The sequence below is a fragment of the Gobius niger genome, assembly GCF_951799975.1.
Source record: "Gobius niger genome assembly, chromosome: 17".
Taxonomy (NCBI): Eukaryota; Metazoa; Chordata; class Actinopteri; order Gobiiformes; family Gobiidae; genus Gobius; species Gobius niger.
Window position 1 is genome coordinate 17260515 of NC_136868.1, and position 15980 is coordinate 17276494.

Here is a 15980-nt window from a genome sequence, read left to right on the forward strand (position 1 = left end):
TTCTGCTAATTGTTGGTCAGGTTCACGTCTAACGGCCACTCAACATCATCTAATAATTTGTTTATTATGTAGAAACTTCAGAAATGATATAAATGCCAGGAAATAGACATTCTTTCCTTGCCATAGTCGGCACTGGCTTCACCATTCCAGACCATGCAAGGAGAAAATGCTCAATTTACAGGTCCATGAAGCCGTTTACATCATAAGTGCACATTTGTAGGAACACACTCAGAAACTACCACAGTTTTCTTTCTTTTTTTTTTTGGTGCAACCTGCCATTAAACACCAGTTTTGCGTGTTTGCAACATAGATGCTTATATAGGAAATAATTGGACAGCTTCCACAACGCCAATATGGCGGACATCGTAACTAGGGGGTCGTCATAAATGCCCGGATTGCCCCGAGTCTTCATCAATTTATTTCGGGTGTGGTCCCTCCTGCTTCACTTTGCCACTGCTCACAGCTTATTTGCATATGATTAATTTGCTTGAACAATTTAGATGCACAGGAGGGATCTTGAGAGCAAGAAACCAGTTTGGGCAAAAACAAAAAAAAATGTCCCAATTTGAACAGGAAAAGTCAGGCAGGCCTAAGGTTTAAGACTATAATTTGTCAACTTTTTTCTAGAGCGCCATGCAAATCTGACACTTAGCACAAAAGACAAGTCATGTTTTGAAAGCAGTGCGTCACAGTGGATCTTGCACTGCGCTGTTTTATTGTATTCAGAGAATGTTGTCGAGTGACTTAGTGGCTCTTATTGCTTCTACTTTAAAATTTCGCCATGCAGGAAGTGTGCAATGCAGAAAATTTCACTTTTCCAGCATGAGAAACAGCATGACTCCTCTCAGCAGTGAAGCCAGGTCATGCTCATTCTCACATGCACTTGGATACATCTTCCCTTTTTGGGTCCGCTCTGAGTTTCCCCCTTATGGAGCACACTGTCGTACATTAAACGCTATACTGCCTTGTGACCCACATAAAATGAACGACATATTGTTCAAGATGTTTTTCCGATTTGTATTGTTGCTAAGCATGTTGGTAAACTGGTTTGAACTAAAATAGATTCAACAATGTCGACTCCTTCAAAGCAATTATTTGCTATTGTGGAGGGCCCTTTAGAGATGGTTTGAGCAGCCATGTAGCGACGCACGGTGGATGCTAAGTAAAGCCACGATATTGACAGAGGCCTATTGTCACTGCGGCATTTGTGATCCGTAACTCACAGACAGAAGTAGAAAGATGAGCGATGACATTGTTTTAATGCCGTGTTGCTGTAACCATAGAAATGTGGGCAAGATTAGCATGTAATTATCACAGAGGGCGATAAACACAGCAGATGGGAGGAATAAAATATGAGGTAATAGACTTTGAGGCTGTCCAGAGCTGCGGATCTGTAATATTATCCCAAATATAAATCCCAACGGACGGCATTCGGAGGTCACACCCATTCTTGTTCAGATATCCTTACTTTATACTTTAATTTCACCCTTTGAAACAGAGCTGTGGGTTGTGTTACAGTAACAAAGAAAACCTGGTACTGTTTCCATCTATATCCAGGCTTGGGATTTGCACAGAGTAGGCTGTTCTTTATAAGCAAGGGACTCTACTTAATTCTAATTGAAGTTACCTTTTTTCCAAATAGGCAACAAATACAGGACACTGTTTGTATAATACAAAAATACAACACAAAATCAAATCTTGGCACCTTTATCCGTCCATCCAATGTCGTAACATGTCTGCTGTCACCACTGTCAGATGTGATATTATCCAGACTAAGGCCAAGCAGCACAAACAGACAGTACAATGGACTGAGATATCTTAAATGTCAGCTGTAATTGAACGCTTGTCCTGTGAATATCCTTGTCCTGACCAGACAGACCGCAGCAGCGCAATGACAGGATGTGAGGCTAATATGCTAGTATACGTGGCTGTTAGGGCACTAAATGCTGCTATCTCGGGTATCGACAGCTGCTCTGGGGGATGAATATCTGTGTTAGCAAATGTGATCTGAAGGACGTTCCATTTATTGCTATTGTTGCTTCACCTTATATCCCCTCTATCATTGCTAGTCCAGTTTTATGATGTAATATGCAGAAAAAGTGAATGTATTGTACCTCATGTGACATCAGTAAAGAAAATAATAATAAAATAAAAGCGTGTGTAAAAATCATGTGCATCATACAAATATACACATAGTTACAGTGATATACAGTGAGAACTAGATGTTTACATACACTTCATTAAAAGACACATTTGCATGTTTTTCTCACTGTCAGACATGAAACCAGAATTGACTTTTTCTTTTTAAGTCAATTAGAATTAAAAAAATATATATTTCTATTTGTGAAATTCCAGAAGAATTAAAGATAGATTTTTTTCTACAAATGTTTTTTATTACATTTTACAAAGTCAGAAGTTAACATACAATAAGATTACTATTCCTTTCAACAATGTGGGAAAGCCCAGATGACGATGTCATGACCTTGGAAGCACAAGTCTGGGTCATCCTTGAGTGCAGTTTGACTTTCAAGACGCTTGAGGGTATCAGGTAAACCAAAAGTTTACATACATTTCATTAATATTTGGTTTATTGCCTTTAAACTGTATATTTTAGGTGGGCCACCTTGGTGCACATGCCTTTTCAGCTCTGCCCATCAGGACCAATGACCACATTGACTTTGTTATCCTTAAGTCACTTTGTAACCAGCTTGGCAGTTTGCTTTGAGTCATTGTCCATTTGGAAGACCCATCTACGACCAAGCTTTAACTTCCTGGCTGATGTCTTGAGATGTTGCTTCGATATTTTCGCATACAGTTCTTTCTTCATGGTGTCATTTATTTTGTGAAGTGCACCAGTCCCTCCCGCAGCAAAACAACCCCACAGCATGATGCTGCCACCCCGTCTTTCAAAGTTGGGATGGTGTTCTCAGGCTTGCAAGACATGACAATGGTCATTATGACCAAATTTAGTTATTTATTTTTTTCGTCAGACCACAGGATATGTGTCTTTATCTTTTTTAATTTGCAAACTCCAAACTGCCTTTCTGATGTTTTTTTAGAGTAAAAGCTTCTTCCTGGCAGAGTTCCCTCTCAGCCCATGTCAGTACTTGTTTCACTGTGGATAATGCCAAACTCTTACCAGGTTCAGTATCTACACCAGGTCTTTTGCATTTGTTCTTGGGTTGATATTCACATTTCAGACACAGCACGTTCATCCCTGGGACACAGAACCCGCTGTCTTTCTGATCTGTGACTGGACATTTCCATCATTGTTTTAACCGTCAAGTGTCTTGAAATTGGATGAACCAGACTTGTGCTTCCAAGGTCATGCCATCATCGTCTGGGCTTTCCCTTACTTGCTTAAAGGTATAGTAATCTTAGTGTATGTAAACTTCTGACTTTGTAAAAAGTAATAAAAAAGAAATGTGTACAAAATTATATCTCTCATTATTCTGGAATTTGACAAATAGATTATTTTTTTTTTATTCTAATTGACCTAAGAAAAATATAAGTTTGTATTGGGTGAGTGGACCCTTGCTGTACAGCACTTTGAGTGCCTAATGTAGGTGGAAAGGCGCTATATAAGTTGAGACCATTTACCATTTACCAATATTGGTTTCATGTCAGACAGTGAAAAACAAAAATGCAAATGTGCCTTTTTGTGAAGTGTATGTAAACATGTGGTACTTCTTATGTCAAATCAACATGCAAAGATGATTTCCAAGAGGCATGCCAAAGTTAAAAAAAACAAGACTGCGCATGCTGCCTCTCCGACTAGTTCTCCATTATAACACCACTACAACAGTTACACAGATAAACTATTACTGTTATGGCCCGTCAGCTGGCTGATATTATCGTCCATTTCAGGCACTTGCCGACACTTGGTTGAGCAGCAGTTAGCACTTTCCTTATCCAATTAAGGGCTGGTATAAGACAGCAGAAGCCAGTTTGCCATGAAAGTACTTGGATCTGGAAGGCATTGTCACTGAGATTTTGCTCATGTGTTGTAATTAATCAGATGAATGAGAGAAGACTAAATCGGATACTGACCACTGCTATCAGTGCACAGGCGAGCTCAGTTTACAAGGCAAACTCTATAAACAAACAATGATGTGCAGTATAATAGGAAAAGGACAAGATAGAAAGCAGTTGTATCCAGCAGTTCACTAGTTTTTCTTGCTGTAAAATGCTAACTTCTTACATCATTGAGGTGACACCACTGTAAGATACTGTACACATAATAAGTTTACTATATATGTTTGCTAAGTTTACTAATTAAACTTAAGCTAATAAAGAAGTTGTGAATCAGTCACAATATTGTTGTCAAAGTTTTTTTCTCTGGATTCAATGGATGCAGCCAAGATAATAAACAAACTTGCAAGAGAATTGTACTGGCCAAGTTGTTTTGCACTTTGGCGTTGTTTCCAGCCTGTTAATAATCTGAACCTGGCGCAGGTGAGAGATAGGTACAAACCAGATTAGTGCCACACAGCCAGTATACGAGCGGGGGAGATTAGCGGGCATTTGAAAGAGGAGAAGCGAGAGGGTTTAGCAGGATGAGGGTGAGGAGACCAGTGGGGATTATGGACCAAGGAGCTGAATCCTAAAATAATCCTCTCAGTATACACGGCTTTATGCACTGGGCAGCCTGAACTAATAGATTGTCTATGCATGTTTTTTTTTTTTTCATACACCAGCACAGAAGTGGTACAAACACTGAACGTGTGGTCATCATTATCAACAAGCCGGCTATTCAAATCTGTCTTTAGTTTTATATGTTAATAGGGCTTAGTATGGAAAGCTGGTTGGAAGCCATGCTGCCGAACAAAAGCCCCGCCCTGTTTCCATCCTCCACGTTCTAATTTAGGTATTGCCATGGTTACATAAGATTCGAGGTCAGGAGGTCAGTGACGTCTGCAGGATGTGAGGCTGAAGCATGGCAGCATAGACAGGCATGCTAAAGGACATCTCGGGCAATACGACTGAGAACAGGGCTAGTTCAGGAAGGAGGCCATGGTTGGTAAAGCTGTCTAAATATGAGGAAGAGGAAGTTGATAGCAAAGAATAAAGTCAAACAAACATTTTTTTGAGTAAATTTCCCTACATTGTGCTCTATCATAAGCCTAATTCCATTCCATTTGTGTCTCAGAGTGTTTCTCTTTTGTTGCTTTGCATGTGGGCGAGGCAGATCCTGGTATAGAACATAGCCTATAGACAAACCTATAGTGCCCATATAAGAAACAGTGGTATAGGCCTGAGGGAAGCAAGGGTGGAGGCTTAGGGAGAACGCACGTACATGTCCCTGTGCGTCGTGTTCTTCATGAGATTCAGTACAAAAGGCCAGTTGACAAAGGGACATGACAGGGAGGGAGAAGTAGAGAGATGCATTGCGCATGCACAGTCAAGAAGGGAGGGGTGTGAACGCTCTGTGTTGCTCCACTAACCTACTTACCATAATCTCTCGCTTCTCCTCATTTCATAACTGTGCCCAAGTTACATGATACGTTCATCAGCGTACCCACGCTTGTAAATCTTTTCCTTTTTTTATCAGTGGAATATTTGTTTTGGTTTGACTGTCTCTCCTGGCACACGCCACAGTGAGTGGGAACCCCAGGAACTTCCTTTGGAATGTATGATGTAATTATTAAAGATAATGAAACATTACCTCAATGGATGGTCACTTATTCTTAAGTATTTCATGAAATGAAAGCGCAACAAAACAAAAACACACTCCAGCAGGATGTAGCCTACTCCCGCTTAATTCCTTCACTGAGATTAGTGTTGGTTAATCCAGTGATATAACACACTGTACAATGTTGCATTCAGCTCCAAACAAACAGAGGCCAGTCACAAGATCTCTGGATTGTTTTTTCCCACTATAAAAAAACAATAAAATCACTGCTTCTAAAATATATTTAATAGTATAAAGGGCGACTAGTCTTCGCCTTTAATTTTCCTTTCCAGAACCGCAATTCACTGCCTATTAAAAAAAGAAATACCACGGCTTTATATGTAATGTGCAAAAATACTTTAGGTCTATGCAGTAGCATAGAGTTGTTGTAACCAAAATGTTCAATTCTTGCAATTGATTTCTAAACAAGCCTTTTAACAGTCTTAAAGGATCATTATGCAATTTTATATGAGGGGAAAAAAGTTGATATTAATGTTTCTTTACTTCCCATCCCGGTGGTTTTTAAGATGCTCCAGGAACAATAGTTTTTCAAGTGTTCATTGCTGATAACCAGATCCTGACCTTCAAAATAATTGATCCCGAACCTATAGAGGCCGCCATGATCGAATTTAAAAATGCCAAGCCAACCACACAGCCACTGGGCCACTAAAAGGTCAAATGTGACCTTATAAGCACTAATATCAACTTTTTTCCCGCTTAAAAAGTTGCATAATACCCCTTTAATAAAGAGCATAATTTGTTTAATTGTATAATGTATAATTTACATTTGGAAGTTAGGCCCTGTGTGTGTTAAGCTATTAGTTATTAAAACCTTTATTTAGCCTAAGTGTAACATTGTTAGCCATCATAGACCATCCATTTATTGGACGTAAGTCTCCTCTTTGCAAATAGTCCTCCTAGTCATGAAAATCTCGTTTATTTTTGGATTTTTGGAATTATGAATAATTAATCAAGGGGACTTTGCATGCTTAAATGTACCTGTGCATCTGAGTTGAGAACATATTTCCCACGCTGTATGACCGGTGCTTTGAACTGACACACTGCCACACTTTCCCACGCACACGAGCGCCTCCTTAAAGCGCGCATAGGGTGCGCGCGCGCAGCTCACGGGGCACGAGGCGGGCGGACCGCGGCTGAGGATCATGTGTAGTCCACGCGCCGAAACTAGGTTAGAGCGAGCCACGGAGCAGAGCGCAGAGACGAGCCGACCAGCCGGAGCTTTCTGACTTCACCGACTTGAGTCACCACACCGCGTTTTGGGACTGCGTAAAGTGATCACAGATATCACTCTTAAGCAATATTTAGCTGTGTTTTCAGCTCCAATGGACAGCTCCCGAGCCATATGAGGATTAGCTGTTGTCACAGTTCTCATCTGCTCCCGAGTGGAGCAAGTAAGTTTGCGTTGCTTTCAGTGTTCCTTGGCTCCATTTCCAACCGGACTTATATGACTTGAAGACTTGGTCAGACTTCAGCGTCAACATGAGAGGTGAGTGACAAGAATTTGTTTGCTTTTACCATTTATTTTCACAGGAGGCGGAAACTTTCTCGGCGCTGCTTTGAAACCGAAGTCCGAAGTGCGCACACTGCAGTGGCGCGCTCCAACATTGAAAGCGCAGATTAGTTTTGCGATGCATAAGTTTTAGGTTACCTGACGTTTTAGGACATATAGCTCATAAACAGTTCGTGGTGTTTGCAAATTCTACAATTGTGTATTTCAGCTGCTACGGTGAGAATTAATGTTCTTATTTCAAGCCGACACTAAGTATTCCCATTACTCCATTTTGGCCCTAATTGGAGCTCTTCTATTGATGTTTTAGTGGCTGACAATAAGAAAGCTTTGCAGCTGCGGTTGCTTTATTCCGCCGGTGAGCGGCTCAGTTATGTAAGAAGCAGCAGAGGGAGGAGGGGGGAGGGAGGGAGGCATGAATCACAGACTGACTGTCAAACCACTCTAAGTCTCTCTGGCACCGTTTACCCCCGATAGCAGGATTTTTAATCATTCTACTGCAATCACTTGTAACACACCTCTATCATGGGCAGGTTTTGCGTTTCATCGTTATAGCCTATTATACTCTGTCAGTCTATCACTCTGCAGTTCACTTCCCAGTATTTGCAGCACTGATGAGATGGTGACTTGTTGTTTTTGCCCTATTTTTTTTTTTTAAATGTCAGAGAGGAGCTGATGCTCGTGTGTTTGTTTTTAACGTCAGCAGTAGCCTATGGTGGTCAATGCAGGGGGTGGGATGGGGTGGGGAGGCGCTCCATTGACCTAGTTCTGTCATTGAGGATTACTGCCAGTGTGTGTATGTGGCTGTACTGTCGTCATGAGATGCTGATGAGATGCACTTATCAACTAGATCTTAAGACAAGAAAGGACACATCGCTTTAGTGTGCACTTGAGTGCACATTAGACTTACTTTACTACTGTTTTGATTGTAGTGGCAATGGCATAGACCTTTTTTTATAAATGCATATTTTGCACAACCTTAGAGGCAGTTTAGGGCCAAAACAGCAGTGGTCTTGCTCTGGTCCGCTTGGTTTGGTGCTGTCAGGATGTCAGACTCATGCACTGCTGTGACAAGCAGGATATGGGCACAGCAAGCCTGCATTTAACCATGAGCCACAGCCGGCCTGAGTTAAGCTCAGTTTCCTCTATCAGCTAAGGTTACTTACATCAACCACAAAGTGCCTCTCCAGCTCCACTATTGCATAGAAAAACTGCATAATTCATCCTATCGTTTTCATTCTGTAATCTATGATTGTTACATGTTACATAACCACACAAGTGTCGTCATAACTGTTTGTAGATCAATTCCCTGATGTCAGACTGTCCTTTCTGCAGTTCTTGAACAATTTAAATGTTGGACAGACTTGAGTAGTTGGACTTGGGGCGTCTAAGTGCAGCGCCTGATAAGGCAGGCAGCTGGGGTCCCGGATAAAAAGGTGGGCAGTAAAGGGGAGGCCGCTGTGCTCTGAAGGACACAGCTGTGCCCCGTTCAGCTCAAAGCCCTGCTCTGTAGAGTGTGCAGCCTTCAGCTCAAAGCCCTGCGCTGTGGAGTGCGCAGCCTTGGGCAAGTTCACAGTCAGATACAGTATGTGTCAAGGTGCCCTTTTCCTCTGACAACTGCATGTTAAGATTCCTTTCTCTTTGGGTTATGGCTCAAGGCACATTGCAAAGCAAAATCTGTAAATTATCGTAAATAGAAAAATACTGACTGTAAATGAAAAATCATCTTTGCAGCACCAACTTTATACTAAAACTTGATTATACGCATGCTTTTAAATGTGCAAATAAGACAGAGATAGGCCCTATCAGAATATGAGCAGATAATTGACATGTGAATGTCACAGCAGACTTGAAGTGATTTGAAGTCAAGGTGACTGAGTGACTGTGGTTGGAGGCTCCGCTGCAGAGGTGCGTGCTGAGAACTAGATTCCTCTTGGATTTTTGCTTGTGTTTCAGAGGCCCACATGGGTACAGGCCTGGAGCAGCATTAACAACATGTCCAAGCCAATACTCTTGGTCTTCTCTCAAGAAGATTCTATAGGAAACTCAGTCAGAAAGAAATTTAATCTATCAGAAAAAATATTTTTAAATCCCAGAGTGCACTGACTTATAGGCTGGAATGTATGTTCAGTCTAAATAGAAGAACAGCTGAATCATGTTAAGTTTGGAGATAAAATACACTGCAAGAGCTCTGCTATTTTCAATGGCACTTAAATTCATTTATTATTGGTGTTTACATTATTATCTGATAACCTGCACACGCTCTGTTGCACAATGTTACGCAATGTACAATGTAGGCACACCGCCATACAGGCTCCAAGCCCCTGTAAAATGTAGGCTAAGTATACAGTACTTCAGGTAAATGTAAAGAGCAGGACAAATAGGACCTTGGACTGTGTTTGATTAGCTGGGAAGGGAGGTCAAAGTCCCTCAGGCTTACAGATGTGAGACACACTGAATATTGACCGCTCCATCGTAATGACCATAGACTTTTCTGAAGTTAAAATATAAATGAGTTGTGAGCATTATTTATATGCTAAAAGAGTGAATACACATTGGCACAAAAACAACGCTACACTAATATGTCAGCTATAGGGGGGTAGGTTTACATAACTTTAATTATATAATAAAGCAGCTATGGTGTAGAGAATTGGGTACACTAATAAGTTATGTACATGAAAACATATGCATGAAACACTCCTGTGAGCGTGTTGTGTAATATTTGTTTGCCACTAAGGCAGCACAGTAGGAGCATATGTGTCCAGCCAACTGCACGGAGTAAAAATAGACTTCTGATGACGCTCTAGCTCAGATGAAATTTCACTCAAATACTTTACATGCAGCAACATGCTAGAGGCCACTATTAGCCACGTCTGTTTCTACTGCTGCCTGTTGCTGTACATGAGCTTTTCAGAAATGTAACCAGATGTTGTTTCACGAGCACTTAAACCTTCTGGGGTGTAATAACTATTTGTCTGCCTTTTTAAGTGAATCGTCCATTGCTCTGCACCAAACCGAAACAAAGACCTTATCTGCCACCCGGTCTTTTACTTACAGGCCTGGGCCAGGTTTGGTTCCACCTTAAAAAACGTCCAGAAAGCATATTGTGTTTCTTGTGCGTCTGCCATGACAAGCGCCTCCCTCCCCCTGCTACTGAGCGAGAAAAGTGTGTCAGTGGAACAGCTCCTCTGACCACTCCTCTCAGCTGACGGACAGGTGCAACAGCTAGTCACAGGCAAAGTAAGTCTCTGCCACGGCCAATGGCGAGGCAGGAGAGTGGGGCAGGATCTCCAAGAGTTGCCAAGACAACCACCTTTGAATGAGTTTGTTCATGGAATGCAGCCAGACAACGGTTATATAACACACAGAGAGAGGTGCGGGAGGGGGAGAGGGCCGGGCAGAGCGTAGAGAGGCTTTTTCCAGTGGCCCTTAATTTATTTATATCTTCTGTGTTTCATTTGCCAAGTGGAATTCTAGCTAACGGGGGCACACCTTAGCGGCACAAAAAGACAAATGTGAGAGGTAATCTAATGCCAAAGTCAGGATACACGGGATAATGTCGGTCAGTAACCTGTCAGTGACGCACGGCTCCCCCCACGCTCAGTGACTCATGTGATTGGTTTGATGTGAGCACTTTATGAAAGAGCTTTCACAAAACACCAATTTTCTGAGACACTCTGAGAAGGCCATAAGAGGTATCACGGCTGTTTACCGGTTACCTAATATCCAGTGATGCAACAGAAGTGTTTCTCTGGCTCACCTCAAAGCTCAGATCAGATTCTGTGCCCATCCTGCGCAGTAACGACATTTATGGGGCCATACCTGAAGGCCTTCAAGGCTTCAGTGGTCCAGTATGTCTTAGTTAACCTGCTAACGGTCAGCTCTTCCTGGGGGCAAGGCTACAGTCAGAAATGCATGAAACTTTATAACCCTGTGCCTTGGCTAATGCAATTGACCTGCTATTCTGGGCTTGAGGAGGCCCAGCGACTTAGATAAACAACATAATGAAAAGAACAGGCTGTTCCTGAGTAAGACGGCTCAGACTTTCACAATGAACAGTGTAAATGTGGCCAGGACCACAAACTTCATATCTGCACAGAACTGAGGAATACATTGTGTTGATCGCACTACATTGTTAGCTACATTTCAGCCTCTCTCAGATTACTGAGTCATCATTCTGAGCCTGCAGTGTAGTGGCAGTCTTGGGCCACATTAGCTATACAGTATTAGATTTTATTTGTGTTTTTGTTTTGTTTTTTACTTTCTACTTCATGGCTTTAATAGGGGGGGTCATTAAAAAAAAAAAAAAAAAAATTACATAACACGCAGAACATTACCAGATAGTTTTCACCCTGAATATGAGAAATCTTTGGTTTTCTGTGTAAAATATTAATGTTTATGTTGTTATTCTTATTTGTTCTCAGCTCAAATAGAGGTCATCCCCTGTAAGATCTGCGGGGATAAATCTTCAGGAATCCATTATGGCGTCATCACCTGTGAAGGCTGCAAGGTGTGCTGCCCACTTGTTATTTTTTTGAAATCTAATATATGTTACCATCCTTACTGACAAAGTTCAATGTTTTCTTTTGTTTTGGCAGGGCTTCTTTCGCCGTAGCCAGCAGAACAATGCCATGTACTCCTGTTCACGTCAGAGGAACTGCCTCATCGATCGGACCAACCGTAATCGCTGTCAGCACTGTAGGCTGCAGAAATGTCTGGCCCTGGGCATGAGCCGCGATGGTCAGTCCAACGTCCTTACCGTTTTCTTCTAAAAATACACTGATTAATACATGTACACTAACCTCTGATATTATCTTCTTCTGCAGCTGTAAAATTTGGCCGTATGTCAAAGAAGCAGCGTGACAGTCTGTATGCAGAGGTCCAGAAGCACCAGCAGTCTCAGGAGTGTGCTGCCCGTGAGGAGGGAGTGGAGCTGCCGGGGCATGGGCGCGCCTACAGCCGGGGCTCCAGTGCGGCCCTCAGTGACCTGGACGACATGAATGCTTTGCCTGACGGGCTGCTGTTCGACCTGCCGCTCACTCCAGAGGATGGGGGCGACTACTGCGGGCTGGACGTCATGGGGGGCAGTGGAGGGAGCAGCTCCTCCTCACAGAGCTCACCTGAACAGACCAACCTGGACTTTAATGAGGGCAACCACAGCATCAAGCACGAGTACCAACTACTCCACAACTCCGGACTCTTTTCACACGCCATCCTCAACCCGCTGCCCGAAGGCTGCCCTCTGATCGAAATCGGTCTGTATCAAAATCATTTGTTGCATTTGCCTGAATTAAACGTATGGACTGTGACTGACAATAATCTTGATTCTTCTGCAGAGCGTATAACTCAGAATGTGGTTAAGTCCCACATGGAGACGCGGCAGTACGGCACAGAGGAGCTCAAACGCATGGCATGGACCTTGTACAGTCCTGAGGAGACGCGGTCATTTCAGAGCAAGGTATCTAAACAAAACTACTTTAGAAATGTAAAATATTCAAAACATTTTTGTACCTGATGTAACAACAATGAAAGAAAGATAAGACATAGATTTGTATCACCTGTTATATCATCTGTTTGTTTCTCCAGTCAGCTGAGATGATGTGGCAACAGTGTGCTATCCACATCACCAATGCAATCCAGTATGTGGTGGAGTTTGCCAAGCGCATCACTGGCTTCATGGACCTCTGTCAAAATGATCAGATTATTCTTCTGAAAGCAGGTCAGTGCAGCAGTGACGCCCACACAGTTAGCAGACACAAACATTTCAATAAGGGTGTCACTTGTGGGGCTCAGAGTCAACTCTGAGCCACACAAATGTCATACAAAATACCGAATATTGGTCAAGGAAATTTTATATGCAGTCTTTGCTACAGCTATCTGTTTAACTATAGGCTCTAGTGAAGCGATCTGCATATGGTTCCAAAACAATTTACACTATGCTTTGAAACGGTGCTGAAGGCTTTCATAACTTATATATATAGATAACGTGTTGGTCTGTGTTTTTAGGCTGCATGGATGTCCTTCTGATCCGAATGTGCCGGGCTTATAACCCCATCAATAACACAATGCTTTTTGATGGAAAGTTTGCCACAGCTCAGCTTTTTAAAGCTCTTGGTAAGACACAGCATTCTATGTCAAAAAATAGCGTACGTTTTGAGTGATTGTTAACACAATCTGAAAAAATGTTTGTATGAAGAATTCTTACTATGTCTCCTTCATTTTAGGCTGTGATGATCTCGTCAGCTCAGTGTTTGACTTGGCCAGGAACCTGAGCCGCCTGCAGATGTCAGAGGAGGAGATGGCTCTGTTCAGCGCAGCGGTGCTCCTTTCTCCAGGTATGGTCACAAATGTTTGACTTATGGGGATTGTCATTGAACTTTTTGTAAATCTTGTGTTAATTTCACGGTAAAAGCAACTTTTATTCATACATAAAAAAAACAATACACAATTATGCAGTGCAGGAACTATACCTGTATGGGATCATTTGATTCTGCATCAAATTATTAATTTCCAACAATTTTCAAAAAAGACAAACAGAGCATGTAACTGAGAATGTTGTTTCTAATAAAGTGGGAATATTGTAATGAAGCTTTTTATTCCTCCTTGACTTTTCCAGACCGCCTGTGGCTCACAGATGTTCATAAGATACAGAAGATGCAGGAGAAGGTGTACCTGGCTCTGCAGCGCTGTCTACAGAAAGAGTGCAGCTCAGAAGACAAACTTGCTAAGGTACACTTCATTCTGCATTTCCAAGGGAACTTTAACGATAACAATAATTTGATTAACTAATTCCACATATCTCTTTTGTAGATGGTTTCTAAACTTCCCACAATGAAGTCCATTTGCAACCTCCACATTGACAAGCTGGAGTTTTTCCGTCTGGTCCACCCTGAGACAGCCTACATGTTTCCTCCTTTGTACAGGGAGGTCTTTGGAAGTGAAATTACTTTCCCAGACTCCACAGAGGGTTAGCACCAGGTTTTGCTAGTCATAGTTGATACATATTGACTTATTAAGGTGTAGGGAGGTGAAACTGAAGCTGAGGCAAACATCAACCAGCAGCTAAATGACAATCGTGCATGCTATCATTTAGGACACACTCCTCCATTCTCACCTGTGAGCTCCCTTTGGAGTCCTCAGAACCGCCCCACAGTCGGCCCACTTAACACAACAGTGTTAACTGCTGCTGGCTCCATGAGCTGAAAGAAAGTCATGTGTAGCACACATTATTTGTAACCTGTAAAATTATTTTTCTATGAGAAGAATTTGAACTATAGTTGAATTCCTTTTATAGAAATCGTAACCTTTCGTAATCTCACAGTTCCTGTAAGCTATTTTTGAATGTACCCCCTTTCCCTTTGCCGTTCCTAAGCTTGAGGTAGAATGTACGTCCTACAAAACCTCACCCTCTTTTCTCAGAGATGTGCAGCGACGCTGCCACTCTCAGCAGAGTCATAAGTCATGAGAGGTAGTGTAATACACAGTAGCGCCCAAACGTTGCAGTTTTATGAACAAACTGTTGAAAGGGACCATGATCAAAGTAATTGACAGACAGTTTTTAAAACTGTGTTATGGGCATGCAGTGTCAGCCCTTTTGACAAGCTCTTGCACATACAGCACAAACCAAGCACTTATGCTGATATTTGCAGATATTTTTGCTAGCACATGCTCAGACACTGACACTATAAGTTAGCTCTTAATCTTTTATGCAATCAGTGACCTCAGTCCAAATCACCCTTGCCCTTTAAAATGCCACTTAGCGAAGGAGTAAAGAATCACAGAGGTACTGTGAACCTGTTCATTTTATACATAGACACCAAGTATATTCGCATATTTGTATATGATAGTAGTTTTCAATACAGAAATATTTGGTATGGGGAAGTACATAAGTACATAGTGCCTGTGCTCCCTCCCCATAATCTGGAGTTCTGGGAAGAGAACATGTTGAGAATAATTTGTTGAAGCTAATTAGCACTTAAAAGTCCTTGTTTGAATTCAAAATGGTTCCCACCTAAACTGCCGTCTGTGAAAGACTGGAGTCACTTCGATGTGGACAAACTTTTTGAATAAAATGCAGGAGAGTGACCACTGTGGCGTCTGTGCGCACAAGGAGAAAACGGAACTGTCAAAACTCAGTCTACTCTTTGGACCCTCAGCCGCCTTGACCAGCACGTGCAAAGATTCACATCTGAAGTTTTGAAGTGTCAAAATGAAAAGGACATTTTTCTGACATTGAAGAAATGAGTGCATAATGTTATGGTTATTCTGTGACGCACAGTGAGAGGGACAACTGACCGACTGTTGCTGGAGAAGCCAGGATGTGTGGTGAATGACACACACTATTCCCTACTCCCTTACTACCTCACCTTTTCAACACTACATAGCTCAGCAAAGGGTTGACAGAGCCAACAGCTACCCCCCTGAGTTAGAACATCTTTCAAAGAACATTAATTTTTTTTAGGTCAGTGGCAACTAAATAGCTATGAAATGTAGTGGTTTATGTACAGTATTTATGACGAGAAAAAGCAAAATGTGTTTGATCCATTTGCAGAGAAGACATTTTCTTACAGTATCTGTAATTGAGAGCAGCTGATGCCTTTGGGACCAGCAGGAAGCCCTACTTAGATACAAATCTCAGAAAATGTCTCCTGAATTTGTTGAGTGAAATTGCCACATATAAATGTACTAATGTACTTTTAATGTATGCATTCATAAACAGACAATCATGATAGTGGACGACTAATTTTATGTTTTGTTGTTTTTTTTTGTTTGTTTGTTTTT

General features: G+C 41.8%; 1 protein-coding gene across 2 annotated transcripts; it reads left to right on the plus strand.

Moving 5' to 3' along the window:
- Positions 1-6798: 6798 nt before the first annotated feature.
- Positions 6799-15205, plus strand: rorca (RAR-related orphan receptor C a). Of its 2 annotated transcripts, XM_079574384.1 has the most exons (11): positions 6799-7056; positions 7089-7178; positions 11624-11709; positions 11798-11939; positions 12026-12454; positions 12536-12657; positions 12786-12918; positions 13206-13313; positions 13424-13534; positions 13816-13928; positions 14010-15205. In XM_079574384.1, exons 1-11 carry the CDS (start codon positions 7035-7037, stop codon positions 14169-14171), a joined length of 1518 nt encoding a protein of 505 aa, XP_079430510.1. In that variant the 5' UTR covers positions 6799-7034; the 3' UTR covers positions 14172-15205. The 2 variants fall into 2 exon arrangements, with proteins under 2 accessions (XP_079430510.1, XP_079430511.1); XM_079574385.1 differs by having other exon boundaries at positions 6799-7178.
- Positions 15206-15980: the final 775 nt, after the last annotated feature.

Excerpts from the sequence above, each read along its gene's own strand:
- rorca (XM_079574384.1), top strand. The coding sequence starts at position 7,035 with ATGAGGATTAGCTGTTGTCACA. Across the intron at positions 12,919-13,205 it reads GATTATTCTTCTGAAAGCAG|GCTGCATGGATGTCCTTCTG; the intron begins GTCAGTGCAGCA and ends CTGTGTTTTTAG. Across the intron at positions 13,314-13,423 it reads TCAGCTTTTTAAAGCTCTTG|GCTGTGATGATCTCGTCAGC; the intron begins GTAAGACACAGC and ends CCTTCATTTTAG.